At 44.1% G+C, this 14,863-nt stretch overlaps 1 protein-coding gene and 1 long non-coding RNA gene across 12 annotated transcripts in view; one reads left to right on the top strand and one right to left on the bottom strand.

Moving 5' to 3' along the window:
- Positions 1 to 1,421: 1,421 nt before the first annotated feature.
- Positions 1,422 to 4,097, bottom strand: LOC112589382 (uncharacterized). The gene is made up of 2 exons (XR_003113515.1): positions 2,656 to 4,097; positions 1,422 to 2,574 (listed from the first exon to the last, which is right to left on the bottom strand). It is a non-coding gene; the product is annotated as an uncharacterized LOC112589382 (long non-coding RNA).
- LOC105184676 (uncharacterized) overlaps positions 4,030 to 14,863 on the top strand; it is a 30,782-nt gene continuing 19,948 nt past the window's right edge. For 3 of the 11 annotated variants that reach the window (XM_025302444.1, XM_025302443.1, XM_019842092.2), the window contains exons 1-4: positions 4,030 to 4,202; positions 12,314 to 12,494; positions 12,872 to 12,941; positions 13,770 to 13,840. In XM_025302444.1, the coding sequence (XP_025158229.1) occupies positions 12,337 to 12,494; positions 12,872 to 12,941; positions 13,770 to 13,840 (299 nt within the window). In that variant the 5' untranslated portion in view covers positions 4,030 to 4,202; positions 12,314 to 12,336. Of the gene's footprint in view, positions 4,203 to 4,622; positions 5,353 to 6,248; positions 6,701 to 7,303; positions 8,779 to 11,728; positions 11,943 to 12,313; positions 12,495 to 12,871; positions 12,942 to 13,769; positions 13,841 to 14,863 lie in introns of those variants that run through there. The other 8 variants (XM_025302442.1, XM_025302440.1, XM_025302441.1 and 5 more) reach the window with 8 other exon arrangements.

Below are 14,863 nucleotides of genomic sequence, written 5' to 3'. Positions count from 1 at the left end.
CATTGTCTCTCTGCCGAGCGATTCCTTTTTCAAATGTTCAAGCCACCCGAGGGGTCTAGCTATGTCTCTGAAAAAGTATTTATAGTTAGCTTGATTTCCGAGGACGACAGAATTTATTAAGTAATATTCAGCGGTGAACGTGAGAGAAAAACCGTGCGGAAATTATTGCCAGGATATGCGAGGGACTTTCACTCCGATCTTTCTTAAAGGTGCAATCACGACGATTATACTTTCGCTTTCGTTAAATGGAAGATATTGCGAAGCACGAAATGCTGTCCCATGTATCTGCGGACTTGACGGTTGTTCTATGATCCGAAGACATTTTTGTAAATAAATTGATTCCCAAGCAAACTAAAGTACGTTTAGTCTATGCACTGGGTCGATGATTTGTAAATAAAATTACTGAATATTATGTGAAGCCAAGCAAGATATCACAAATATAAGGAACTGTAATTATTATCCTCGTTATTCGTTTTAATTTGTTTGCGTTAATGTAGCTGCTCTTGGATCATTTATTTAACAAGTTTATTTGCAGAATCGACAAAGAATCAATTTTATCAAGTATTTTCTTGTTATCAACAATTAGAATCTAGAGTCTAAAATTTCTCTGAAATTCTCTTTTCCAACTTAAAGATATGAAACTTTTTAAATTTTCCAGTATTAGTTATTGATGGAAGTCAATTTGATTCGCTATTTGTATATGCAATTAAAACAACTGAGTTTTCTGTTCCTTTATTGACTCATCCTACTCGAAATTAAGATTTTACCTGCCATTTGGTCGTATTACCATCTTTATTTATCAGTAATTTAATCACGGTTCACGGCAGAGACTTTGAAACTGTGTTTGAAACTATAAAAATAACGGCTCACTTAAATAAGCCTACTTGATCGATATTCAAATCAGTTGATTTCGTCGATCAGTCGAGTTTTTCGAAAACACCGACAGATAGCGCCAGGCAGACTTTTACCGCGATCCAGTACGTCAACCATCTTGAAGTATAGTTCCGAAGACTCCGCTACGAACCGCCGCTATTTCTACCGATGAATCATGTCTCGTTGTGGTAAAATTCAACAGCAAATCACACAGACTCTCTTCACGGCTCTACGTAAGCCAGAATTTATCTTCAACTAGCTATTCAACGTCAAGGTAGACGAAACTTTATTTTTAAATGTTACCTAAGTAGTATGATTCAACAAAGACAGAAATTCTACGGCCAGAGCAATCAACGTCTTCGAGGTGTAAAATCGGACACGGTTAATGTCCAGTTAAGTTAGTCGAAAGTAAAGGTTAGATCCGTCGTTGAACACAGATTTGTATTTTTAACGGCGAGTCAAATATTTGCTTTCAATAGCTGGACTGAACGTTAGCCGCGTTCAGTTTTATAAATCGGAGACGTTGATTGTTCTAATTGCCTTCCGGCAAAAGATACAGTCACTTTATTGGCTAGACATTATCTTAAGATAATTACAAGAGCAAATCGATGTCCTCGATTTGCAAAACCGGATACAGTATTAAATATTACGCAGCATTACAGGCAGATTTGTATTATTAAAAGAAAATTAATGTCTCCATCTCTGACTTAAATTGTATCACCGGTTAATGAACAGAACAAGCTTCAAGATATAATTCGTGCGAAGACGAAATGTACAAAAAATGGCATGGCGGCAATCGTACGAACTAACGCTCGTCCAATGAAATTCACGATTTCGTATCGAATGAGATGGAGCCAATCAAAACGGCGGGAAGAAGTCACGTGAGACGCGCTTAGAGTCCCTGCACTTTGAGAGCAGTGGACATCGCGATTAAATTTCCGTTCTTGGCTCACAATTGTGATACAATTTTCGCATCAGATAAATAAACAACGACCGAGCGTCGACAGGTTTGACCTACGCGATGCGAATCGGCAAAGATCCGTCGAACGACGGCAAGTCTTCCACCGAAAATGCAAAAGTGCATATTTCTCCGCACCTCCGCGGTCACAATGGCCGTGTCAGGTGAAAATGGCGGAGCATGGCGGTCGAGGCGTGGCAAGGCCGCTCCGATATGCCTCTTTTTACTTGGGTGAACCTCTCCGTATCCTGTTTTCTCGAGTTCCCGAGCTCACGCGCCAAGTAATCAGCGAATTTCCTCCCGAGAATGTTCGTCGCGACCGCGAACGCATGTTACGTGATCGTCTCGCAGTGCTGTGCGCAAGTTGCGCGAGAAGGAACGAACGGACGAGCGATGAATAGACGAGCAAGAGCGGAGATCCCGCGTGTCTTCGAGCCGAGTAACGATCGTCGATCAGCTGAATTGCGGTTGTCCACTGATCGCTCACGGCCGATCAGACCCGGCAGATCTTCCAAGGATCTTCCGGTCCGAGCGGTCGCCGAGGCGGCTCGCGTGCACAGCGAAAGAGGAAGAGAGATAACGAGGTGCTCGAGTTGGTTCCGCAGGATATCCGAATGCGGCCGTCATGTCTATTTCTCACAGTCACAATTCCCTCTTGGTTTCGCAGCCGCGCGCTCGTCCATTCGTCGCTTCTCGTCCCGTCTCGTAAAGCACGAACGTGCCGCCGGGCCGTCATGCCCGCGCTGCGGAGAGAACGAAAAGCACAACTTGATTTGACTCGTACGCCTCCATGTTGCAGATGACGATATGAGCGATGTGCAAACCTCGGGACGTGTACACGGAACGAACTCCTAGACGAGTACTTTGTCGGACCCACCTAGTTCCTTCACTGTCGGAATCCCGAGCTCCTCCCCGCCGCGCGTTCCACAGACCCACCGGTAAAGTCCTGTACATTGCATTCCTTATCCTTATCTTGCGCAGTCAGTAGTCACTCTTCTTTTACTTATCGACCCTCTCCCGATGCGTGAACGAATTGAGTTAGGTACTTGCGTTGTTATATTGTAAGAAAGATTGACAGTCTAAGCCATGAAGGAGAGACGGAGAGGCAGGGGGAAGGAGAAGGGGAAGAGAGAGAGAGAGAGAGAAAGAGAGAAGCACGAAGTCGAGGATCGATCGGACGTGGCAATCAACGATAAAGCCGCAGAATTTCCGGTAGGGCGAGTGGCACGCTCGCCATGCGAGCAGACTAGAACGATGGCAGACCGCTTTACCGCGCGCCGACGGCGAGAAACTGCCGTTTCGTCACGGCGCCATGTATACCGGCGGCCATTGCGTAAAGCATTGCGCGCCCTTTGTCTGTTCCCTCGCGCTCCGACGCAATTAGCTCGCGCGATTAGCCGCGTTTCTCGTGGATGACGACGACGACGACGAAAAAGTTGCGAGAGAAAGAGAGCACGATCGCCCGAAAGATCGCGAGGAGGGATCTCGATCGGCACGAAGACAGGGAGATAGAGATAGAGCAGAGAGAGAGAGAGAGAGAGAGGGGAGAGAAGAAAAGAAAGGAAAACGGTTTTTGTGCGTGTTCGTTTTCCAAGTTGCGCTCCCGTCATACCACACACATATACGTAATACGCGATAATGATGAATCGGCCATGACACGTCGCAGTGTTCTATGCGAGATCGCTACTGCGGATCCTCGTCGCGTCGTCCGCCCTTCCTCCGCCGGCAGTGTTCATTGTCGTGGTCGTCGTGGCTGAAGGAGAGAAAGAGAGAAAGGGAGAGAAAGAGGACCTTTGCGCGAGATCCAGCGACCCTTCGCGATGTTGTATGCCGCTTGATCGTTTTCGCGACTCGCGCCGTGTCGCTGACGTGACCCTCGAGGATCGTGCCGGGAAAACGCAGCGTTTATGCGCATCGTTTCGTCCGTTGATCGCGCGAGATCAAAAGGGATCAATCGCTTTCGGGCATCATCGGATGGGACCTCGATAAATGGAGATTTAGTTTAGTGGCGTGACGGTATAGTGAACGAACACACGAACGTTCTCGCTTTGATCACGCTCGGTCGGTTCGAGTACCTTCATGAGTATACAGCCGAGCACTCAGCTGACGTCCGTTTCTGTCGAGCTCTTTCGTCCGGTGCGACGTTATAACGCGAGTCGATATACAATGTGCGACGGTATAATCACAGTGGGTCGATTAATCTAGGTGAGGATTAGCCGGCCGATACGCCGAGTCGAAGATGAACACGAGTATCCCATACGGCTGGGGCGGAGGGACCGACCGAGTGCGACGGATCATGCACGCACCGAGTAGCCGACTCGCCGTCTGATCAGGATACGAGGTTATCGCAGACCCTGTAGCACCCGACAAGGTACCGTCGTCTCGTGCGACTCGAGCTAAGCGACTGGCGCGCATCGCTCGTCTTGCCGAATGTATTTTCCCCGCACGACGATCACATGCATGTATCGAACGAACGTAGTGCTCGACGCGTGGCTGCCAGGGCTCGGATCTTACCGTCGCCTATTTGCGATGAGAATTGTCGATGAGAAGCCGATCGTAAGTAAGTAACGTATTACGATAACGGCAGATTAGATTATCGATTGCTCGGTCCCGTGGCTGGAAATAAGTCGGCACGAAGTCGAAGTAGAAAGAGCCTCGCAAAAAACAAAGACGAATATTGATGAGAGAGAGAGAGAGAGAGATTCGCGTGAGACTGAATGTACGAAAGTTGATTCGTCTTTATTAATAACACGATTTTATTCTGATACACAGTGGTGGTGTCGTTCGGTACATCTATGTAGTGGTGTACAGCTGACTATTTGATCGAGCCTATCGAATGTAAGCGACAATAACTTCCGAGGCCTGGCAGGCAAGCGACGAGAAGAGAAGCAAAGAGAGAGAGAGAGAGAGAGAGGGAGAAAGACAGAGAGAGAGCGAGAGGCTCCAGGTGGAATGTGAATGGAGCTTCGTCAAGACGTAGGTGCGCAGGAAGTCGTCGCATTAAGCTGTACGGACACGACGTCGAATCGATAGGAATTTACGTGGCACATCGGATTGTCGTGCTCTATCGTCGCGTGCTTTGCGTCGTGTTCCCGTCCTAGGGATAATAAGCGCTGGGGAATTTTTATGCATAAGCTATCTGCGAGAGATTGAGAGAGCGAGATCCATGTTTTAGTAGACACGGCTGCGGCGGCGTGTCACGTGTCGCATACACGGGGACAAGAAGCAGCGCCGGTATAAACCGGCTGCTTGTCGCGAACGAACAACCGTGCGCATGACTACGTTGGATTGAACGAAATGTATCCGTACGAGAGCCCACACTGCTGTACAGGGATCGCACACAACACGCGTGTCGATTCTGATTTATCGCTGCGAGCCTCCGTACGGAGTTAACGGACGGAGAGAACAAGACGAGCGAGTAAAGAGAAGGAGCGAAATGCTCTCCACGAAAGCGTCTCTCTCGGCGGCGTGACGTGGGGAGAAAAGACGAGTCGCAAGATGAATTACATCGGCGGTTCGAGGTAACTGACGCTAGATTAGTAATTCACTGTCTCTTGTACGATTTTACACGCCCTACAACGCGCTCGGGGAAAGGAGCATTGACCGTGGTCGTTTGTAAGCGCCAGCGTTTCTCCGCGTAAACGACAGCGCGCACATGATCCGTTCTCTTCGTCGTCGCTCCCTGTCGACGTGTCGATACACGACGAAAACGAGCGAGTCTCGGCACCGCCACCCAACGTTCTCGGTGCCCACGTCTACGTCGTTGTCATCGCCATCGTCATCGTCATCGTCATTGTTGTATCGCCGTCTCGATGCTTTAGTTCCCCGTATGGCATTGCGCGGCTATAGAGAGCGCTGCGAGAGAACTTCGAAAAAAGGAAATAGCGTAGAGGAGGCGGAGGAGGAGAGGTTGAGATCAGTGCCGCGCGTCGTTACCGCGACATTGTGTGCGTGTGGTGTATAATTTGTACATCGGGGCTTGCGGGAAAGCGAGCCGTGCCGGTCACCGTTCGCTCGCTCGCGGAACAGATAAAAAAGCGCTCGAGACTCTCCGTCAAAGACGAAGAATCGCAACCGAGAAAGAGAAACGGAGAGGCAAGAGAGAGAGAGAGAGAGAGAGAGAGAGAGAGAGAGAGAGAGAGAGAGAGAGAGAGAGAGAGAGAGAGAGAGAGAGAACACAGACGGGAAAACAATCGATGCATCGCTCGCTGATTCCGCCGAATGTAATTATTTGTCAGGTGCGCAAGCCATAAGATCGTCTCATTCTGCCAGGTGGTTTTCAATAGGCCCGGTTGCACCAACTTGGATTTGACTAACATTTACTCTCACGTCTAGTTTCGGATCTCTCTCTCCTCTTTCTTTCTCCCTCTCTCTCTCTCTCTCTCTCTCTCTCTCTCTCTCTCTCCCTCTGTCTCTCTCTGTCTCTCTTCTCCTCTTCTCTTTCGCCGTCTGTCTGTGGTAATTTTAGAAAGGAAACGACAATCGCGCCGATCGTGACCGCTCAATCGAGAGATGTCTGTTGAAACAGACTGAAGGTGCGAATCCCGGGTCCTGGGAACTCCGAGACGGGATTCGTCCCGAAGTAAAAGTCCGTTGGATTCGCGTCCGAGGCGTGACTTGAAAAAAAAAAAATTGCCGAATCGCCAACGGTGTCGTCCTCGCGCTTATGGGAAAGGCCGTATTTTTTTCGCCAGCGTCACGGCTCACGTGCTCCGGGAAGTGTGATTGCGATTATTGTTATTATTATCATCATACCCAGTCGCCATTGCATGACAAACGAGCGCGACTCCGCGTGTAGCTCGTGCAGTTTCAGCGCCAGGGATTTCATGCAGCGCTTCACGGCACTCCCGGCGGTTAGGAAGAAAAAAGGTTTATAGTTTTTTCTTTTTTTTTTTATTGACGGTGCCCCTCGGTGCTCGTGTCGCGTAGAGTTCTCTCTCTCTTTCTCTCTCTCTCTCTCTCTCTCGGCGGGAGAGGAAAAGGCGGTGGGTGTTCACGTCGTAATGTCACGTCGACGAAAATTTTATCGTCGTTCCACACGCACGTTAGTGACACGGTTTACGTAACGAGTGACTCGCTGTCGACCATAATTACTTCTGTGGGCGTTTCGAGCCGCATTAAGCGCCCCGTAACATGCGCTATTTCTGCGTATTATTTCCACGATTGTTTTGGAGATCGAGTATACCTGGCGATAATGAAGTTTCAGCACGGTTAGTGGCCGGTAGCTTCGTTCGGGTTGTTAATTAGCGACGTTTGCTCGACCGTGTGAACGTATTTTCAATATTAGCAAGTTTTTATTCACGAAATCTACCTCGTCAGTTACCTGATATGATATTATGATTCCGGTCGACAATAATCTCCCATGGACAACGATACATTATTTCGGAACAATAGACTCGGGCAAACTCGTCTCGCTGGCTAGAGAGACGAGAGAGAGAGAGAAAGAAAGAGAGAGAGAGAGAGAGTGAGAGAAAGAAAGAGAGAGAGAGAGAGGGTGAGCGCTAGAGAGAAGAGAAGGGAACTCGAAGTCGTAGGTAAGCCTAGTGCTTGTGGTGTGCAGCTGCTCGTGTTGGTTCGTCGTCAGCGTTTGCTTACATTCACCTTATCGCTCTTTTGAAGTCGCGATTATTTCTGAGCTGGTGATTAAACATTTAGAGACGGTGGATCTCTTGCGTCTACTCCGGTAAAGGGATCAGGAGCTCGATATCTTCGAGTTTCTTTCCTTCGTATTCTCGCGTCTATCGATCCAACCTTCTCTGGCATCCCTCCCGTCTTGGTGTAGTAATGATTGAGTTGTAAATCTTACTCGTGGTTACACACACGTCATATTGGCGAATCTCGGATGCCTTGATGCGTCGCCAAATTTTCCACATGAGTGGAACTCTCATTTTGCAAGATGGTTAGAAGTCCACAGGACGCAGGAATCGTTATTTGTCTAGTTTCTAATTGGAACTGATCGGCTTAAATTTCATCCATTTAATCAGTTCGTGATTTGTGAGCATTGTTAATCTTAACATCTTCACTTGACATATTACTGTTTACTTTAACTTAAGATACACGGTTCGCACGAAGGGGTTTGTATCGTTCTTATATGAAAACATATATCACTCGGATTTGAAAGTAATACTTCAACGCTAATGAAAATCCACGTATGTCGGTATTGCGAGTGCTGAGTTTCTCGGTTAGCCATCTTGTTTAGATGAACGTTTAGCAACGGCGTGATCGGTAGCGCTGCTTGCTTCCGAAACGGAAACTGAGACAAGTAACGAGCTGCTTTAGCGTTATTCGACAGTCGCGCATCCTTCGTGGTCACCAACGGTCACGTGAACTGCTTATGTTCTCGACGATGTAAATTATTATTGGTTACTTCGCCGTATCTGTGAGACCTAAACTGAGAGAACACGAGACAAGAATTCGACCTTGAGTGTAGAACGTGATACTGTCTCAAAAGGAGTAAGCATCCATAAAAAGAGGAAGACGAAGATGTGCTAACGCGGAATGTCGAGGAGATGTAATTTCCAGAATCTCCCGAATAGAACAGAGTAGATCGCGATTCTCGTGCCTCCTCGAGACACTGCGACTCTTCGACTTATCGAGCTGAGCAACTATCCAACTGCTGAACCTTTCTACTCACCGCCGCCATGTTTGTTACGTCCACGAATACTTACGCCACCTATCGAAGCTGATGAACTACCACCGGCTCCGTTTGTCGTCTCTCTTCCACTTCACGAAAACATGAAACTACACGCGGGAGATGCGCAGTAAAACGTGACGAAAGCGGAAGACAGAGATGGAGAATAGAATGGAAGAAAGAAACACGCAGAAAGTAAAGAGACAGAAAAGAGCGAAGAGCGTGAAAGAGACACGAATAATAGAACATCTTCCGTACAGCAAAACGATATAACCAACCATATTGGTGCTTTCAATCATTAAGGTCTGAAATATCGGTATGTATGCCAAAACTTACTCGTTATCTCTACGAAACACGTTGCAGCAACGAATAACGGCCAATAGAATTGTTCATCTGGACTTATCTTCCGCGCATAATATGCATCTCTTGAAGTTATCAAAATCGATCATTTCGACTGTGTTTTGATACGTGCTTTGATAAATCGTTCATTTGCTTTCGCCTTGATGTGTACCAATGAGAGAACGACACGTAGTTTTCGAGAAGTTTGGAAACCGCTTGATCTGACTTCCAGGCTGGTCTATAGTGAATTTGTTCCCGGTGTTTCGCGAACATCAAAGTTCACTTCGTCAGAAGAAACGACCCGAAGTCAGACAAAGTACTTCCCCACAGCGCGAAAGTGTAAAATATCAAATTTTAAGATCAAATTTATTTCTCACGATTATTCCTCTGTGATGTGCTCCTTATTTACCTAATATATAGATTTTGTTTTTGTTTTTAAGCAAAAAAGATTACGCGAGTGTGGTTTTGTTAGAGTGCGCGAGATTGAGTGTAGTTTCATGAACGAAGTGATAAGTATGCATTATTTGTATAAAGTTTCGCAAAGAGTTGTGAAATATACGTCATCTTATGCTACGTTTCCAATAAAAGAATATAATGTTATCATGAAGAAACACACACAGAATATCTCAAAATATTGAACGCTTTTGACGGAGGATATGCTTTCACCACGTGTGCGCGAGTTCACACAACGGTTGAATAACCGTTTCCGGAATACGCATATTGTCCGGAATACACATATTGACCTAGACGCTTTTTCACGCAAGATTGTGTCTCATCGCTGCAAGTAGAACGGTGAACGCAACGAGTACGTGTGAAATGTTTCTATTTTTTTTTCTAACTCACTATACATGTGATAAGTTTCTTAAATAAATGTCGTGTATTTGTTCGAACAAAAAATTGCAGAATTTATGAGCATTAAAGAGAAATGGATTTATATAAATATAATTTATTTATTTATTTATTATTGTGAATTAATATACACATATGTGCGGTGCAATGATATGAGAGTAACAGATTTACTAGTGTTTCTTCAATAGGAAAGAGAAAGCAGGAATTTTTAATTTTGAACCAGTCTTCTAAAGTCTTCTGTCAATCCGTTCTGCTGTATATCATTCGTGAATTGTGCTTTAATTATTAATGTCACAGTTCAGCTTAATTATCACACATACACACACATATTTGATAAGTATTTTGTCTGTGATGTTCTTCCTATCATTATATGTTAATTTTACTCTGTACTGCTGCGATTAGATATTTATAAACGGCGCTTATCTGAACAGTAAAAAATGTTTTGATTGCATCTCTTGATGGCCGATCAGATACATATAGCGACGCAAATCAATATTCGCCATTAATATTTTTGCAATTGATGCAAATTAGCTTGTATTATCATACAAGCGACCGGTTTTAAAATAACATTATACGGCATAATTATTACCGAAGAGATCGTTTTTCGCGTCATAAACATCCTGGCATCCTGTAGAGGCTGATTGAATCAATATCCACCTCTTTACTTCTGCGATACCATCATGATTAGCTATAACTTTGGTGAAAAAGTTTATGTCCATTACAGCGAAATACATACACACTGGACATGTCGTATCGCTTACATTAGCGTATGCCTAATGCGACTGCGTGTGCTACATATATGGTGCCCTATAAGTAACGAATGCTTCAAAAGATTGAAAATGTCATATGTGATCGAACGTGATTGCAGTATGTATTTTTCTTTGTAAACAATTCTGCACACGAAATCATGAGAATGATGAGTGATGTGAGTGAAATGAGTATTTCGTGCGAAATTGTTCGCAAATTGACAGATTGCGAGACAGATTATAGCGCAAAGCGCGAAACACAATTCGAATTAAAAAGCCGCGACGAATCGTCGCCTCTCGATGAACTCGTCGGCTCAGTATCAAGGATGTCCCGCAGAGGCGATTGTTCATCTATGAAATTCGCGATATGAAATTCGACTGAATTGGCTAATTTTGCATTTTACATAAGGGTAAGGTCGTTCATCGAATCCAACGTAGAGCGGGATTTATGAACCACCCTGTACACATCACAAACACATGATGGCGGTGACAAAGCGTGCAGAATATCGTCGGAAAATAATCGATCGTCAGCGAGGTGTACGTGCTGGTCGAAGCGTGCGACACGGTCATTCGGTCCCTTTGACGAAGCTTGGACGCTCGCCGGCGGATACTCTCCGACAGCTTTCGACTTTCTGTGTATATATGTAAAAGAAGCGTAATTTATTTCAAGTGACATGGATATTCATAGAATCCGGCCTACATCCGAAGGAAGGAGCGACGTTAATGCGATTATCGTGTGACATAGACGGCGTAGAGCAAAAACGAAGCCAAATATTGAGCGGCCGAGGAGAGGAAGGAAGAAAAGAGGAGACGCGCAAGCTGTACAAACTGAATATGGAATAGCCTGAATATCGCGCTATGCGATACACACACGCGCACACACGCTCATTGAACGAACGCAACTGTTGCAATTGGCAATAACAACATCTCGCCGCCGTGTATTTTATCGATCGCAGTCGCGTTGCGATTTTAGGGCGATCTCCGGGCTATTGAGAGATGGGATGCTGAAATGTGCCCTCAGCTGCATTGCGATGAGAATAATTTATTGCACAAGATTCGCAGGCGTGAGCATTCAGTGAAGAGAATATTTTTAATTGTACGCAATATCCTGCGTGATTAAAGTCGAGCTGGATCGACGATACAGTCGCGTTTGATCGATGGTACGTAGGAATTTTGCTGGTTTGCACGCGCGACGCAGCCGAACGTAGATCCGGTTTCCGGGAGAACTGGCACAGACACAGGCACACGACTAGAGTAACACGTTGCACATCTGCGAGGGGTGGCGTTTATTGAACCGTCTCTCTGCCTCTTAAAACTGGGGCTTATTTGAGGAGTGCGCTGCAACAGCGAATCATCATCGGAATTGTTTATGTGAAGAGGCTGTATGTCGATCACGAAGAATGCGTCTGTTTTTCCTTCAGAGGAATAAAAAGTTAACTTGATTTAATAATTAGGAACAAGATTATATTCAATTATGCCAAGTTTCGGCCGAGCCGGAATAATTAAGGTGTCACGTCCTGACGTATACAACGATGAACATGTGGACGTAAGTGTTTCGACGAGAATTGACGCGCGTCATGTGGAATATCGAAAATAATAATGCCGAAAGTGAAGCGACAGTAGAATACTTGTAAACTGCCGTTATTGATTCGCCTCTCCCTCCTCGAGAAACTCTGCTCCCTACCGTTATGTGTACACAAAGCTCCGATTTTTGTGAAGTGATCTCTGCTTGCCGCCCCGGATTATTTTTGCGCATTACAAATATATACATATATATAGTTATTATATGTAATAACTATATGAGATGAATGTGTGGTTACAAATTTTAAGTCGTAATTTAAATAAAAACACGCGACGATGATTAATTTCATGGAGGAGAGGAAAGAGAAAAAAATACGTTTCTTTGTCTGAATGCAGGTTGACCGAACACAACGAACAAGATGGACGAATACGACAAGAAATTTGCAGAAATGCAAAAGTATATTCCATTCTTGGAAGCGATGATTGAGAGGCTGCAAAACGTTAAGGACAAATCTCGGGAGATTCAATTGCAGAAAATGCAGAGCTTACATGGGATATTATCGAATAGCAAACGAAAGTATGTTAAGCTAAAACTACATATACACATACACAAACACAAACACACACACACACACACACACACCTACATATGTACATTTGCGTTACATCTAGATCATAGCCAAGCGCTACAAATACCATCCATATCGATCGTACAGAGCTTATCAGTCGTGTAACTTATACGTGAAAAAGATTATTCGCTCAGTTATTTTTTAATTTATTATTTTGCAATTATTTAAATTCAATACAAGAGTGCGAACAGTCGACAAATAGCTAAGAAACGTTGCTCTGAAATTAAATGTACCAAGATAAAAAATGTTATGCGTACAATTGAAGTTTTCATTTGTATTAGCTGGATTTTCGTATTTATATATATGTAAAATATTCTTGTCAAAGCAGGCTGCGAATTGAGACTCTACAGCGATGTGAAGACGTCCTACAAAAGCTACACAATAGAGTAGAAAAGGTAAGTATATTGATACACGCACGTGTACAGATAATAACGCTTTGTCTGCGTCCTATATATATACTTTTTCGCCTTCTCTATGCCTGTCGAAGAGATATGTGAGCAAGATGCGAAATTACGCTACACACAACGAACATAACTCTAGAATTTTTTTTTTCTAGTAAGAAGTTCGCGTACAATTGCTTAGGATTATGCGCTGCGAAAAATATGAGCAAAGTGCGCGAAAACATTAACGAATCGCTCTCATCGTGTTCACATCTCTCATCATTGTAAATTGTATTGTATATTACCTTGTATATTTTTATAAAAATTGCACTGTGTTCCATGGTATTTCCACACACGATTGAAAATCTTTCTGCACCTTCCACATTTGTGCAATCTGTGTATAGTTTGATACCGTGCTTAATCTATACGATATTACACATACATACATGTCATGCTACATGTGTTTAGATTGCATCGAAGAGTATAAATACTCTACACAATGTTATCGAGATCTGATAAGAGTGATGAGAGATCTGATAAGACTCAGAAGTCACACTTTGTATCGTCGAGCACTTTTTTTCCTTTTTTGTTTTTTAAGACACTGCACGCAAATGTTACACAATAAAGGGAAGAGAACACGGTGATGATTGAGTGAGCAAGTTTCCTTTCCTCCTTTCTTTCGTAGAGAGATATACAGTAGCTTGATCGAACTTTCTTTATACTTTATACTTGTAACGTTGTCTTTCCTGTCTTTTCTGCTATTTTCTTATACTTTTGAACGTTTTCAGGCTTTCGTAGTGCATGTTTGGTCTTTGTATTTTAATCGTTCTAATACGATACGAGTTTCAGGGAAATGCTCCTGGTTTGCAATTACCAACTAAGCAAAACGATGATAGCACTTCGCAATCTTCCACGTAAGTATATTATGTTATATTATACTCAACTTATGTTATTGTTTGTATATGTTATACTATATTATTATTTTTATTATATCGTACTACATTATGTCATATGCGTTATAAACATTAGAGGCGAGCGATCGATGTAGATATGACTGTGTGAAAAACGTCTGGCCGCTCTCAGTGGGACGCCTGAAGGCGCGTTTTCCTATTCGTATATTCTTACTTAGAGAACATTTATACAATACTTATTATTATATAAATAGTAAATATTATAATGTGTGTACATGTCGACATGTTCCGTGCCACATGCGTCACTCACGGCCTGCGCTGAACTGTAGCGTTCTGTTTTGTTCGGTATCTGGCTTCCAAAACGAAACACAACCATGAAATACTTTCACAGTTATCACAAGACACACCTTATTTTTCATCCTTTCGCTACGAACGCTGTGCATATCCGCCCTCTAAAAACGAACGTTCACGTAATGCCATGCATTTCCTTGCTCATAAAGGAGACGACATACGCGCGACGACCTTATTGTACGAGTTCGTATAAAAATTACGAACATCGCAGTTATTTACCTCGCACGCGGTGTTAATTTCGTATGTTAACACGGAAACCACCGCGTGCGTCGTATCATTCTCAAGCGTGCTGCAGCGAAAGGGTTGACAAATATAATATAGCACGACGTACTGTGGTCAATCTCAGTCGTGTAACTAAACGAGGTTCGCACGAAAACTCGAAATAACGAGGAATGTCTTTGTTATCGTTACTGAAAACTCGTTTGAACGTTGAACTCGTTTGAACTCCATGAAAACTCGCTGACCGAGTAGAAACTGGAAGCCTGTTCGCGCAATCGACCTTTCGAGTGGTCCCCAGGCAACAGAGAGTTCAGTTGCACTAACAAAGCTATTCTTCCCGTAGTGTAAATGACTGGTAAATGAGTAAAATGGAGCGTGTTAAAGTGTTTCAGTTTCATCGTTGCTATCGCTTTGCTGTGTGTTTCTTGTATATTCGAATCTCGATTTATTTTACGC

Source organism: Harpegnathos saltator, unplaced genomic scaffold (genome assembly GCF_003227715.2).
Source record: "Harpegnathos saltator strain DR-91 unplaced genomic scaffold, Hsal_v8.6 scaffold491, whole genome shotgun sequence".
Classification (NCBI taxonomy): Eukaryota; Metazoa; Arthropoda; class Insecta; order Hymenoptera; family Formicidae; genus Harpegnathos; species Harpegnathos saltator.
This window is presented reverse-complemented; position numbering and strand designations above follow the sequence as displayed.